The sequence below is a fragment of the Odocoileus virginianus genome, chromosome 28 (assembly GCF_023699985.2).
Source record: "Odocoileus virginianus isolate 20LAN1187 ecotype Illinois chromosome 28, Ovbor_1.2, whole genome shotgun sequence".
NCBI classification, from domain to species: Eukaryota; Metazoa; Chordata; class Mammalia; order Artiodactyla; family Cervidae; genus Odocoileus; species Odocoileus virginianus.
This window is the reverse complement of record NC_069701.1, coordinates 27,984,712-27,997,873: the sequence shown is the minus strand read 5'-3', so window position 1 is coordinate 27,997,873 and position 13,162 is coordinate 27,984,712. Positions and strand designations below refer to the sequence as shown.

General features: G+C 50.0%; 1 protein-coding gene across 7 annotated transcripts in view; it reads right to left on the bottom strand.

Moving 5' to 3' along the window:
* The window catches only part of FLI1 (Fli-1 proto-oncogene, ETS transcription factor), a 136,282-nt gene that overhangs the window by 83,814 nt on the left and 39,306 nt on the right, over positions 1 to 13,162 (bottom strand). Inside the window, exon 1 of one of the 7 annotated variants that reach the window (XM_070457382.1) lies at positions 9,154 to 9,568. The exons of the other annotated variants lie outside the window; for them this stretch is intronic. Within the exon in view, the coding sequence (XP_070313483.1) occupies positions 9,154 to 9,324 (171 nt within the window). The 5' untranslated portion in view covers positions 9,325 to 9,568. Of the gene's footprint in view, positions 1 to 9,153; positions 9,569 to 13,162 lie in introns of those variants that run through there. 7 annotated transcript variants of the gene reach the window in all.

Below are 13,162 nucleotides of genomic sequence, written 5' to 3'. Positions count from 1 at the left end.
ATCCTCCTGACCCAGGGATCCACCCTGTGTCTCCTACATTGGCAGGTGGATTCTGTACCACTGAGCCACCTGGGAAGCTTCCCACACCTATAACCTTGTTTAATCACCAGAATAAATTCAACAGGTAGGTAGTATTATCACCCCCCTCCCCATTTTGTTGATGAAGAAAGGGAGGCACAGGAAGGCTCAGACTGCATTTCTGGTCACACAGCCCATCAGTGAAAGAATGTGAGCCCACGTTCTGGACCCCAGACACCCTGCCCTCCCCATGGGCAGCCCTTTCTCTGACTCATGCTTTGCCCTAAAACACTGTAGCAGTGAGTGCATTTTTCTGTTGATCCCATCTTTCTCTCCCTTTTGATCTCACACCCTCGGTTAGATGGCAGGCAGTCTTGAGGCAAGATCTTGGTCTTCGCACTACTGTTTTAACTGGCAGTGGGCTCCTTGGGGGTCCAGAGCCATTTCTGATTGATGGCGGGCACCGGACCGGGGGCTGCTGGCTTTGACATTTTAAAAGTGCACACTTCCTGCACTGACAGTGTGCCCAAGCGACAGGCCACACTGCCATTTTCGCAAAACCAGGAAGTGAAACTGGCCACCAAGAGCAAATGACCACCAGCCAAAGGATTAGTGCAAACCAAGCAAAACACACCAAGATGCAGAATGTGTGGGTCAGAAAGACAAAGCACTGTCAGTATGCAGTCATCTTGAAGGAAAGGTACTTCTCTCACCGTGGTGTCAGTCACAACCATCCTCAACTTTTAACCTGGTTCTGTGTCTGTGTTCTCACACAAAACTCATCTTTAGACCTGCCTCGCACAAAAGTTTTGTATGTGTGCGTGTGTGCTCAGTCGTGCCTGACTCTTTGTGACCCCATGGACTGCAGCCTGCCAGGCTCCTCTGTCCATGGGATTCTCCAGGCAAGAATACTAGAGTGGGATGCCCTTCTCTCCTCCAGGGGATCTTCCCAACCCAGGGATCAAACCTGAGTCCCCTGTATTGGCAGACAGATTCTTTACCACTGCACCAACCTGAGAAGCCACACACAAGTACAGCTTTCTCTAAATTTTTTTGGCTGCTTGCTCTGGAAACGACAAGGCAGGGCTATTGAATGTGCAGGAAAACACGATTTTTCTCACATGTTTCTTTCTGCATCTCCTCTTCCCATCTCCAGGCTCTCTTTTAATCTACTCAGATCACTGGCACATTAGTCTTTGGAATGCTTTCGGGGTGTAACACCGAACGTGTTTTCGTCTGCAGCCGTGGAGTACTTGGAGCTCTGGTGGATGGGGGTTGGGAGTTACTGGGGCCCAGGTGAGTAATCTGAACCTTGCCTCTTAGCAACAAGCCTTGTCTGATCACATGCTTGGTCCCCCCTCTCCTCTGGACATTGAATGCAACCCAGATAGAAGGTGCCTGGGGATTCCACACCCTTTGCAAAGAGCCCATTTCTCCAGCCTGTTTCCTTCTGGTGGCCAGGATAGAAGGGAGAGAATAAAAGACACAAACTTCTGTGCATATGAATGCATCCAGAAGGGTTTTTCTGAGTACCTGTGTTCCTTGGAAAGCAAGGGAGGTAGCTAAAGAGATGGAGCTAATCAGACAAAGGCAGGTGGGTATATGCTGCCGAAAAAAAACTTTTGATGGACCCAGTATTTGCACAGCTTCAGGAATTTTTGACGCACAGAGCCTCATAGCACACATGATGCTCCAGCCAACCTGAGTCCAAATGACCAAGGTGGCCTTTGTAATCCCACATGGGACACCGAGGAGATTCTAAACCAAGGGTGAATTTGCTGTCTGTGACTCATTTTACTTATTATTATTATTACTTTCAAAAAAGTCTATGCTGGGACTTCCCTGGTGGTCCAGTGACTAAGACCCCACACTCCCAATGCAGGGGGCCTGAGTTTGATCCCTGGTTGGGGAACTAGATCCCACAGGCCTCATCTAAGATTCGGCACAGCCAAATACATAAATAAATGATTTTGTAAAAAGTCTATCCTGGCCCAGTAACTTAGTTGTGTCCACTCAGCATGAACCAGGTCTAAAGGAGCACAGGAGAGCCAGGTCAGTCAGTCACAGAAATGAGAAAAGATGGAGATGCTCCATGGAATTCTAGTCCTATTAGTTTTTCTTGAAGCATGGTTCCTGTATTTCCTGCCTCAAAATCTGTTGAGGTGTTGGTTAAAAAGGAAGCTAGCCAAGACCATTCTAGATGGAAAGAACGAGATTCTTGGTTTCACCATCTATTATTCTCCCCAAGAGGGTCTTAGGCAGAATCATATTTCAGAACCTGGTTAGGTGCTCATGGAAAAACTGTGCCACCATGACATAGTTTTGGAAAACACGGCAGACCATATCAGCCCTCTCCTCCCCTTAGAGATTCATGATCTATGTCAGCATGTGCAGTTATCTGATAAGTCCTGAGACATGGGCCTCTGGATGTGTGCATAAGCCAGTGCTTCCCACACTAATTTGATCAGACTCCTGTTTGCATAAAGCACCTGTGAACATCCCCCAGACTGACTCTGGAAGCAGTCAGTGCCCTAAGAGAACCTTCATCATGAGTCACCAGTGGACCCTATGTCCCTGCGTTTCATTTTTCCCCTTTTGTCCTGCCATAAACCACCTCCACCACTGGGAGGAGGAGCCATGGTTCCCTCAATAAAGACAAATGCTCTTAAGCTCAAGACAGCAATCCACCCACCCACTCCACCCCCTATTTTTTTCTTTTTTTGGTAACTAGTTGCTTCTTAGAATCATAACTGGCTTTGGTTTTGTGTTGAAAGACTAGTGATGCACAGTCCTTCTTTCCATCTTTGTCATTTACATGTAAATATCCTATCTTAAGAAGGTCTTGCTTTAAACCCTCAGACTAACTTACATCCAGCCTTGAGTTATTCTCTCCACCCTGTCGTCATCACACAAACCATATTCAGAAATATATGTGCAAAACTAAACTGTATCTGTTCAAAACTGGGATTAGTGTCTCCTCCACTAGAGAAAACTCTTTAAAGCAGAATCATTGGTCTAATCTGTTCACTTCTGTACCCAAGACTCAGCACCAAGCCTGCAGACAGTAAGCACTCAGTATTTGCTTACTGCCTCGGTAAATTACAGCATTCTAATTTAACAATTCATGTAGAACATGTCAGGCCAAGCGATTAAGACCCATGGTGATTCTGTCTGCACAACAGAATTTCCTGAAAATTTTTAAAACGCCAAACTTAAAAAATGACACTTCTGAAAAATGCCAGGTTCCATCCTGGACCTCCCACAAGAAGAGGGGGGCAGCATCTGGGAATGGGGTGGCAATCCCTGGCTTAGCAGATGGAAAACAGTGAGTCCTGGTGATTTTACTCCAGTCTCTTCTCCTGACTTGCTCTAGGTGTGGGGCCAATCTCTGCATTTTTGGTGCCTACATTTCACTGCTTAGTAAAGTGGGAGTCTAGTCTGCAACTCCAAAATTACACTGTGAGATGTCTACTCAAGCATTTTGAAATCCTAAGATGAGAGGCCACTCTGAGAGTCCAATCATGGTTGCTATTCCTGGCATTGTGGGTTTCTAGCACATGGGCTGTGAGCCTTGGGTTTCACCAAAATGATTTTTAATACAACCTCACTAAGGATTTTTTTTTTTTTACTGAAGCCGCCCCTTTAACAGAACAAGGGCCGCTCATCTGTTACCACCCTTTCTTCCCAGACCTCTGGTTTCGTGGTGCCGAAGTTACACAAGCAGACCGTTAGACATGCATGCTGGCTGCTGGCTCCTCTCTGCAGCGAGGCAGCCGGTTCCCAGGGAGAATGGGAGTGCACCTCACAGACACAAACAGACACCCCAGGTCAGACCTCGGGGGCTCCCTGCCTGTGGGCCGCTCTGAGCAGTGCCAGGCTGGTCCCCCTCAGGCGATCAGCAGCACCGGAAGCAGAGGGCACAGCTAATGTACATGTCACCATGCGGCTTATGGCCGCAGCCTCACCCCACCTTCGCCGTACAAACTGCAGAGCAACAGGAAACGACCACGGTATATATATATATAGCCACACTGTGTTTATCCAGAGGTGCTGTTTTGCACAGATTATTATGTGCTTTTTCACCGGGAGACGACTTGGCATTTGCGTTTTCCTCGGGGCCTCCCAGGTGCTTGTAAAACTAATCAGTCCACCTGAGAAGGAAGAGGGACCTTTTGCCTCTTTGGTTTCTTCATTTTTCAAGGTGAACAGACCCGTGCATTTTCCTTCCCAAGGGATTTCCGGATCCATTCAGCTGAGGCTTGGAAAGGATGGGAACCAGCGGTGGAAAAATGCAGGATTTCCAGGAGCCTCTAAATACAGCCCATCTGGGAAAATCATTGATTCCGTAGATTGAAACTCACTAATTAGGCTTTACTTCCCCTCACTCCCCACTGCATCCTCCTGGCAAATAACTAAGCAGACTCCCCACCCGCCCCGCTTCGTGGTATATTCAACACACAGGCTTGGTCTGGTCCCCCCAAACCCTATCAGAGGCAGAGTCGACAGGGTAGCAGTGGTCTCAAGACTCAGGGGGTCACCCCTGTCCTCGCAAGGGAGTGGCCAAAGGGAAGGAGAAAGGCCTCCCACCCTGGGTCTCTCCTCTGAGAAGAGCCCTTCTTCCCCACTTTGGAAGTGGCTTCCTGGGAAGGCCAGCTTATTTACCAGCCTTCTAGTACATTCTTGAATTGGGCCATGGCTTTAGTAGCGGTGGTCTGCCCTCTACCACACTCCTCTCTCCGCTGAATGAACAGTGGATGAGTTTTAGGACAATGTATGTGTGTGTGTGTGTGTGTGTGTGTGTGTGCACGCACGCTCGTGTTCAGCCGCTAAGTGGTGTCTGACTCTTTGCCACCCCATGGGCTGTAGCCTGCCAGGCTCCTCTGTCCATGGGATTCTCCAGGCAAGAATACTGGAGTGGGGTGCTGTTTCCTCCTCCAGGGATCTTCCAAACCCAGGGATTGAACCCATGTCTCCAGCATTGGCAGGAGAATTCTTGATTGCTGAGCCACCAGGAAAGCCCCATTAGGACAGTGGAGCGACTGAAATACTGTTTCCATGAAGCGGGAATGGAAGTACTTTGCTCTAATGTGTGCACTGGCAGGTCTTGGGCAAGTCAGGAGACATTTCTGAGACCTGGGTTTTCATCTGTAAGATGGGGATCATGAGGTGGTGAGGATTAGATGAGCGAGGATGGGTAAAGTTTTCAGCACAGTACCCACACAACCAAAGACACACACGGCAAGCAGAATGGAGGTGGTGAGAATAAGACTCAGAAGAGGGACTTCTGAGTAGGAAGAATCCTGTAGAGTACAGACCCTGATTCCAAGATCATCAATGTTGCTATGACCCCTTATTTCTAAAACTGACTCAGTTGGCTTGGCCAACACGAATGAACTCTGTGTAGGAAGATGAGAATAGCTTAGAGGTCAGTAGAGCAGACAGCTCCCGAGCAGCGTGCCGCTCCATAAAGGGACCCCTGAACATCTTGATTCTGCCTTCTCTGAGAAGATGTTGAAGTTAATGAGGAATTTTGGGGAAAAAAAGGGGGAGCATCCTTTGAGTACAAGCATTCTGGAGAACGGTTTACAAACTGTCCTCATATCCCAGCCCTCCCAGCTAATGTTGGGGCATGCTCTCCAGCCAGTTCAGAAGAAACCAGCTTGAGAAGCAGAAGTGACTGCCTCCCGTTTCCGTCCTTTAAAAACAGGCAGTAGGGATGTGTGTCTCTTCTGTATCCTTTCTCTTTGCCACAGGAGGCCAAGGGTGTAAAAGAGATCCTGCTTGGACCGCAGCAGTGTTCCTGCTTTGCGGGGCCACATCTCCCACGGGAAGCCCCGCATCCCTCCAGCCTCACCCATTTCTCTTCCCACCTCTGTAATTGTCCCGTGGCCCGAACCATTGTTCAGTCTCATTACTGAAAGTCGAGCACACGGTGGCAGGGCCCAAGGCCTGCGGCTGTGTGTGCCTGAGATTAAGGCTTTTATCTGATCTTCGACAACTTGCAGAGGAAATCCTGTTCCAAAACCCGGAGCCCCGAGCGAAAGGTTGCCAGCAGTTCCTCCCTCCCACCTGCGAGATGAATCAGGACACCTGAAATGTGAACATGGGCTTATTGTTTATAAATATAATAAGCTCACTTCCTGTCACTCCATTAATCCCTCCCCCTCCCTCTTTTCTTCTAAACTCAGAGCCTAATAAGGCCTCTGGACAGAGCCTGGTCAGGCACCCTTTGTGTCCTTATCCACACCGGGTCACAGAGCGAGGGGCCCAGCTGAAGGCAGGTGCTCGCTGCAGGAAGCACCAACGCGGCCCATCTCTAGCGCACTAGGATTCCCCCAGGAGTCCAGCCAGCTCCTTATAGATCTAGACGGACACCGGCAACTCTGCATCACCGTGGAGCCCAGCATGGGTCACCTCGAGGAACGAGAGCGCCGCAGGCAGAAGGCGTGGCTCTGGTGGTTGGAACAGAGGTTTGGGGAGTCGTGGGTTTTCCCCTCAGCCCACTCCCCAGCTAGGGAGCTCACTGACTGTGGTTGGTTTTACATGGCATGCTGTATCCCTCAGCATGGTGTAGGTGGTACAGACCCAGCTGATGTTCAGGTGAAGTTGGTGATACCCACTGGGGTAAACAGGGAGTAGAAGTAAGATATTAATATTTCTTGTAACTGAAGGAGGGAATCCAAAGATGGAATTTGCCAGGGAAGGTGCCCCGACTTTTTTTTTCCTTTTCCCACCACTCCCGTCAGTTCCTTCATTCCAAATAGGAGCAGATCAGTTCATCAGCTAGTCCAGCGGTCTGCCTAGCACTGCGCTGGGTGCCTGTGGGGAACGCACAAAGAAGACGAGGCTTGCCCGATGGAGTTCACACCCGCAGGGACCACAGGAATGAGGAAGAAATGGTTGAGGAAAATGTGTGCACATCAGCACAGGCCAGAAAAGAAGCGTGGGGTGCAGACCTGCCCCATCTGAGGGGCTCGCCCCCGTCCAACCTTCACGGCAGTCAGTGGGCACCCAGACTATCCCTGACATCTCCTGCAGCTCCGTAAGCCTGTGCTGGATGCTGCTGGATAATCCAGAGGGAGAAGGCAGATGCTGCGGTCACTTCCTAAAGGACGTGAAGCCTCATCTGCTCCTGGGGTGGCCACTCCACCTCAGAAGGACCGCAGCTCCCAGAAGGAGGGTGGTAGGTCTGGGGGCTGCACCTGCTGGTCCTTCTTAAAGCAGAGCTGAAGGCCCCCTGCAGACAGCTCTCGGCTTGTTTTGTCCTGTTTGGCTTGTGAGCAAAGTGAACTTGCTAGTCAGGATGGAAGTGGCCCAAGGGGAAGTGGGTCCTGGGAGGGAGTCTTTACTTCTACCCAGGGGAGGATGGAGGAGACGGCAGGGACGCTCTCTTCCTTTAACGCTCACCCTCAACAAACAAACAAGAAGCAAAACCAGGCTGGCCTGGAGGACGGGGCATCTTTCCCCGCGCGGGGCGTCCTTCCCCGCGTCTGGACAGAGCCGTGTGAGGCGGCAGACGCTGGTCCAGGGTTACCAGGGGAGACCTCACCTTGCATGCCTTTTCCCAGCCCCAGGTTCAGGTTCAGTATCACTGGCAGCCTGCAGTTGGCCAGTGTGGCAGTGTTTATACCAGGGAAACAGGTTTCGTACATCAGAGAACTGGTTGTTAAACAACTAGGAAGGCTTCCAAGGTGGCTCAGGGGTAAAGAATCTGCCTGCCAATGCTGGAGACACAGGAGATGTGGGTTTGATCCCTGAGTCGGGAAGACCCTTAGAGAAGGAAATGATAACCCACTCCAGTATTCTTGCCTGGGAAATCCCATAGACAGGGAAGCCTGGTGGGCTACAATCCATGGAGTTGCAGAGTCAGATGCGCCTGAGCACACATGCAGGTGGGTGGGTGTGCCTACTTCTCAATCAGACAGACTTGAACCCATGCCTCGAGGCCTCTGGCTGCAGCAGGCCAACGTTCGAAGCTGATGGGTCAGCCCTGTCCATGACCACTGCCATGGACCCAGCACTCAAAGCTTGGCTGACTTCATCCCAGTAAAAGGATGACACAGGCCTGACCTGCTGAGATGCGACGTCAAGAATCTGAAAGCCTTACACTCTAGGGACTTTAAGCAGTTTTCAGTGGCTGCCTTTCTAAACTAAGCTATAAAATATATACTACTGACCACTATCGATTTAGGAGCTGCTCTTTGCCAAGTACAGAACCCAGCACTTTGTGTAAGTTATTTCATCTCATTTCATTGTTGCCTTATGAAAGGCTATTATGCCTCATAACCTTATGAAACAATTTCCTCATTTTATAGTTCAGGAAGGTGAAGCTTGGGACGTTCCCCAGCTTATCAGCAGCAGAGCTATGGTGTGAACCCAGATCTGTCTGATGCTAAAACGTGCTTCTTCCCAAGTCTACATCTTTGCCGCTACACAGCAGGTCGGTTGTTATAAACCTTATTCTTCCTCCTTAATATACCCAAATGGGACTTCCCTGGTGGTCCAGTGGTTAAGACTTCGCCTTCCAAATACAGGGGCGTGCAGGTTCACTCCCTGGTTGGGGAGCTAAGATTTCACATGTGCATACGTGCTTAGTCACTCAGCTGTGTCCGACTCTTGGCGACCCTATAGCCCGCCCAGGGATCGAACCCACATGCCCTAAGTCTCCTGCACTGGTAGGTGGATTCTTCACCACTAAGCCACCTGGGAAACCAAGATCCCATATGACTTGTGGCCAAAAAACCAAAAACGTAAAACACAAGCAATACTGTAACAAATGCAACAGACTTCAAGAATGGTCCACATCAAAAAAAAAAAAAACACTTAAAAAAAAAATATATATATATATACAAACACACCCAAATGATATCAACTCTAAGTGGGACCCCAAGTGGTCCAACTCTAAGTGGCCCAGCTCCCAGGGCCAGCAGGAGAGCACGTTCACCCTTCCCGAAGGCCAGCCCTCCCCCCACAGGACACACTTCCTCTTCCCCCTCCTCTGGCCCAGCCGTTGTCCCTCCCCTCCTTCAACCTCTACTCAGAGCTTACTTCCTCCTTGAAGCTTTCTGTCATTAACCCCACCCAGTGCTGATCACTTCGCCAACTCTGCTTCTCCTCGAATACTGACACACTCACCCTAGATTCCTCTGTCTTGCTTTCACAACTGGAGTCCACTGGGCTCTTGTGCATTGAGCTGGGTCGTCTCCCCTCTGTTGTCCTTCCCCACACCCTGGCAACGGGTGTGCTCCACGTGGGCCTCTTGGGGTGGTCTCTGTCTGCTGGTCTATGAGTGGCCTGCTTGGCCATCCACAGATCTCCCAGTGATCTGGCCAAACGACCTGAGCATCCTCTGGGCTCTGGTCAAAGGGGATAGTCATGTGGAGTTTGGGCAGGAGGTCAGGAGAAGTAGCCCAGGCCTGTCAAGGTCACTCAAGGAGCTCTCCTGTCCAGCCTGAAACTTCTGAGGACTTCTTTTTTCAAACCTGGGCCAGACCAGGACTCAGTTTCCTCTGAGAACGTCTGAGGATCTCCTGTCAGGTCCTTCCTACTTCTTACCTTGAGTGGCAGGCTGAAACTAGCAACGGAGTCAGAGTTTGAGGCTGGGCTAGGGGAGGTGCCTTTCTGCTTAATCAAAGTGTCCCAAAAGGTGTGAACACACTGGTGAGTGTGAGTGGGTGTTAGCTGGGGGCAAGGCGACTCAGGACTCAGGATGCAGGTACAGGTGCTTCCCCAGCTCCCGAGTGGACCCAGGAGAGAGGCTGGACCTTGGGTTTTCAGGAGGAAGATGCCAGTGATGTGGTGGTGACAGCTGGTGTGATTTGCATCTGGGAAGCCAGGCTGTTTCAAACAGCTCCTCCGAGGCAGACAGTCATTCCTGACGGGCTCCCAGCCGGTGTGGAGTCCACCCTCCTTCAGAGGCCTCTCCTGCCTTGTCCCCCACGCCCCCGGGCCCGGGACACACTTCAAGTCCTGCCTCAGTGCAGACCCAGTCGTGATCCCCACACCCTGGCGGCTAACACGTGAGCAGGTTCTCCTCCCGCACGGCCTGCCGCTTTTAGACTGGCACACACGGTTTTCACAAGACGGGTTTTTGTGGTTTGGGTTTTTTTTTTTTTTTCCTTCATAAGTTTGCAGCTGCTAGTTTTGAAACCACCAGCCCTGAGGCAACTCAAGTCAGAAAGAGAGCAAGAAGAGAAAAAGAAAAGAAAAGGAGGGTGAACACATAAAGGGAAGACAAGCCATCTTTCTATAAGCTGGCCACTGCACTAGCTAGGTCTGGGCTCAGCCTTGGCCTTGCTCTGCCAGCCCCACAGGCTTCTCTTGGGACAGTCCCCTGGGGGCATGCGGGCAGGATAGATTTGAGGAAGTGAGTCTGAATCCCCTGCCCCTGACTGCCTGTGGTCACAGGTGAGTGTGAGGGGCCGAGACGTGGGTTATGATCTGAAGGGGACTGACCAGCTCCCTGGTACTGCTTGACGACACGAGAAAGTGTGGACGCGGCATGGTGTGCAAGCTGGGATTGGAAGGGGAAGGAGGAGGAGGAAGGCCCAGGAAGACCCTGATTGAGTTTCCCAGGAGGGGATGCTATTCAGGCCTACCTAGGGGGTTACTTTGCATATGCAAACTGAAGGATTTAGCTGAACACAGACTCCAGACCAGAAGAGCCAGAAATAAAGGAACCCAGAAACAACCACTCACATTCAAGTCTTCCCATCCCCCCTCCCATATCCACCGGCATTTGTGGCAGCTAATTATAGTTTTTATCTAAACCAAACACCTCGAGTCACAGCCTGGAGTCATAGCCCTGGGCCACTTGTACTGAGTGGCTTTGGGGAGTCCCCCATTTGCTGGCAGTCCGATCTGAACCCCACAGTTCTCTCTGGGGCTAATAAATGTAATTTTCCTGGAGGAAAGAGTGAGAGTCCTGGGGATAATTACCAAGGAAAGAAACAAGAAATGGTGGAATCTCCAAATTGAGCCTGAGTGGGGTTCTGGGGATCTCTGCCTCCGTGAACCTCTGTGCTTCTTCCTCAACAATCTTGCATTAGTTGTTTGTGGTCTTTTCCTCACTGTCTCCATTGCGCCTCCCCAGATTTACTGGGGGTCCCTTGAGGGCTAGGAATATCCAGTACAGTGTATGTTCTGCTTGTAGTAGGTGCCCTATAAATGCAGTTAATGGAACTGAATGAATATTGCTGATCTGACTCCCTTACAAAAGCAAGTATTGATCTTCTTGTTGGCCACGACATAAAATTCAAATTCTCTGGAATCTGATATGAAAGTGATAGCTTTTGGGGTCAAGCCCAAGCTACTTTCCAGCTTCCCTGCCCGCTGCCCTGTAAATGTGGCACACTCACTGATGTCCTTCTTCCCTTCATGCTCCCTCGTCCTGGAATATACGTGTGTATGTGTGCACATGTTCAGTCATGTCTGACTCTATGCAACCCCATAGACTGTAGCCTGCCAGGTTCGTCTATCCATGGGATTTCCCAGAAAGAATACTAGAACAGGTTGCCATTTCTTTCTCCACGGGATCTTCCCAACCCAGGGATCGAACCCGTGTCCTGGAACATCCTGCCAGCTAAATCTGAAGTCACTTAAAAGAGCCAACTCCACCAAGAGTTGCCCTCCACAAAGCCCTCCCCAACTCTCTCAGCTATTTCCAGCAGAGTTGGGTGTTTCTTCAGTTGGTATCTTATGACATTTAGTACACAGTATTGTGAAAGAAAGCACTTGCCTTCCTTCAGAGTCTGCCTGTGTCCATCACTGTGAATTTATCAAAGACAAGAACCACACCTTACACATCACTGCATTCACAATGCCACACAGTGCTCAATAAATGTCTGATGATGAAACTAATGAAAGAAAGAATGGGCTCCATCCACCCCTTCCTTGGAAATCTCCAGCAGAGTCTTCCTGTACCCATTCTTCTTTCCTTCCTTCTCTTTCCCACACCATGCCAGCTCCTGGTACTCAGCACATAGATGGCACCAGGAACACAATTCTTTTATTTCTACTTCTGAAATATCTCTACCCTTGTGCACAAGCTCCATAGAATCACCCACAGCCATTGATACTTACCACTGCTCATAGGCCGCCAACGCTTGTAAAGACGTTGATTCTGGCCTTTTATTTCCCAATGATGTGGACACTCATGAAGATGAGCCTTTCTGGATCACAACACACCTCCTACAGGAAGCCTTCTTGCACTAGTCTGAACCCACAGGGACCTTCCTTTTCTTCTGTTTTCTTTTTGGCTTATCCACATACACTGCCTGATCCCCCACCTGTTCCTCTGTTCCCTTTCATAATTCCACTGTTACTCTGAACTTGTATGCAGTTGTTAGCAGATATGTTTTCATCCTGGTTTTTCAGAGACTTCCCCCACCATGGTTCACAATACCTAATACACAATCAAAATACAAAATAATGCTCCTGCATTGACTTTGTGCATTGACATTCACATTCCCCGCACTATGGGCTTTCCCAAGGGAACTTTACCTAGTCCAACTAGCCGCTGGTCAGGAAGCAGTAACCAGCAATATCTCAATGCCTGTAAGTTCTGTGATGGAATAAATCTTCAATAACTGACTACCTTTTGCAAAGAGCTGACTCACTGGAAAAGATCCTGATGCCGGGAAAGATTGGGGGCAGGAGGAGAAGAGGGCGACAGAGGATGAGATGGTTGGATGTCATCACTGACTCAATGGACATGAGTTTGAGCAGACTCTGAGAGATGGTGAGGGACAGAGAAGCCTGGAGCGCGGTCATCCATGGGGTCACAAAGAGTCAGACATGACTTAGCGACTGAAGAAGGAACAACAACTCACACTGTTGCACTTTCATATGTAAAGCCACACTACGTAGTCCCTTGGTTCAAATATTGATAAAACTGTGGAATCTTTCCCAGCAGAGAAAGCGCTTCTCCCAGAAGCTTCATCAGGTACAGCTCTGCAAGGTGTGCTGGAGTCTGGGGGCCACAGAGAAGAGATAGAATGCCCCAAGTGAGGGCCACCTGTAGCCAGGTGGGTCATGGGGCTTTCTGGAGTCTACACTCAACCAAACTGGTGTCGCTAGCCTGTTATGCTCCTTGTCTGAACATCCCACTCCTGCGCTCCCTTCTCTGGGTTGGGCTTCTCTGAGA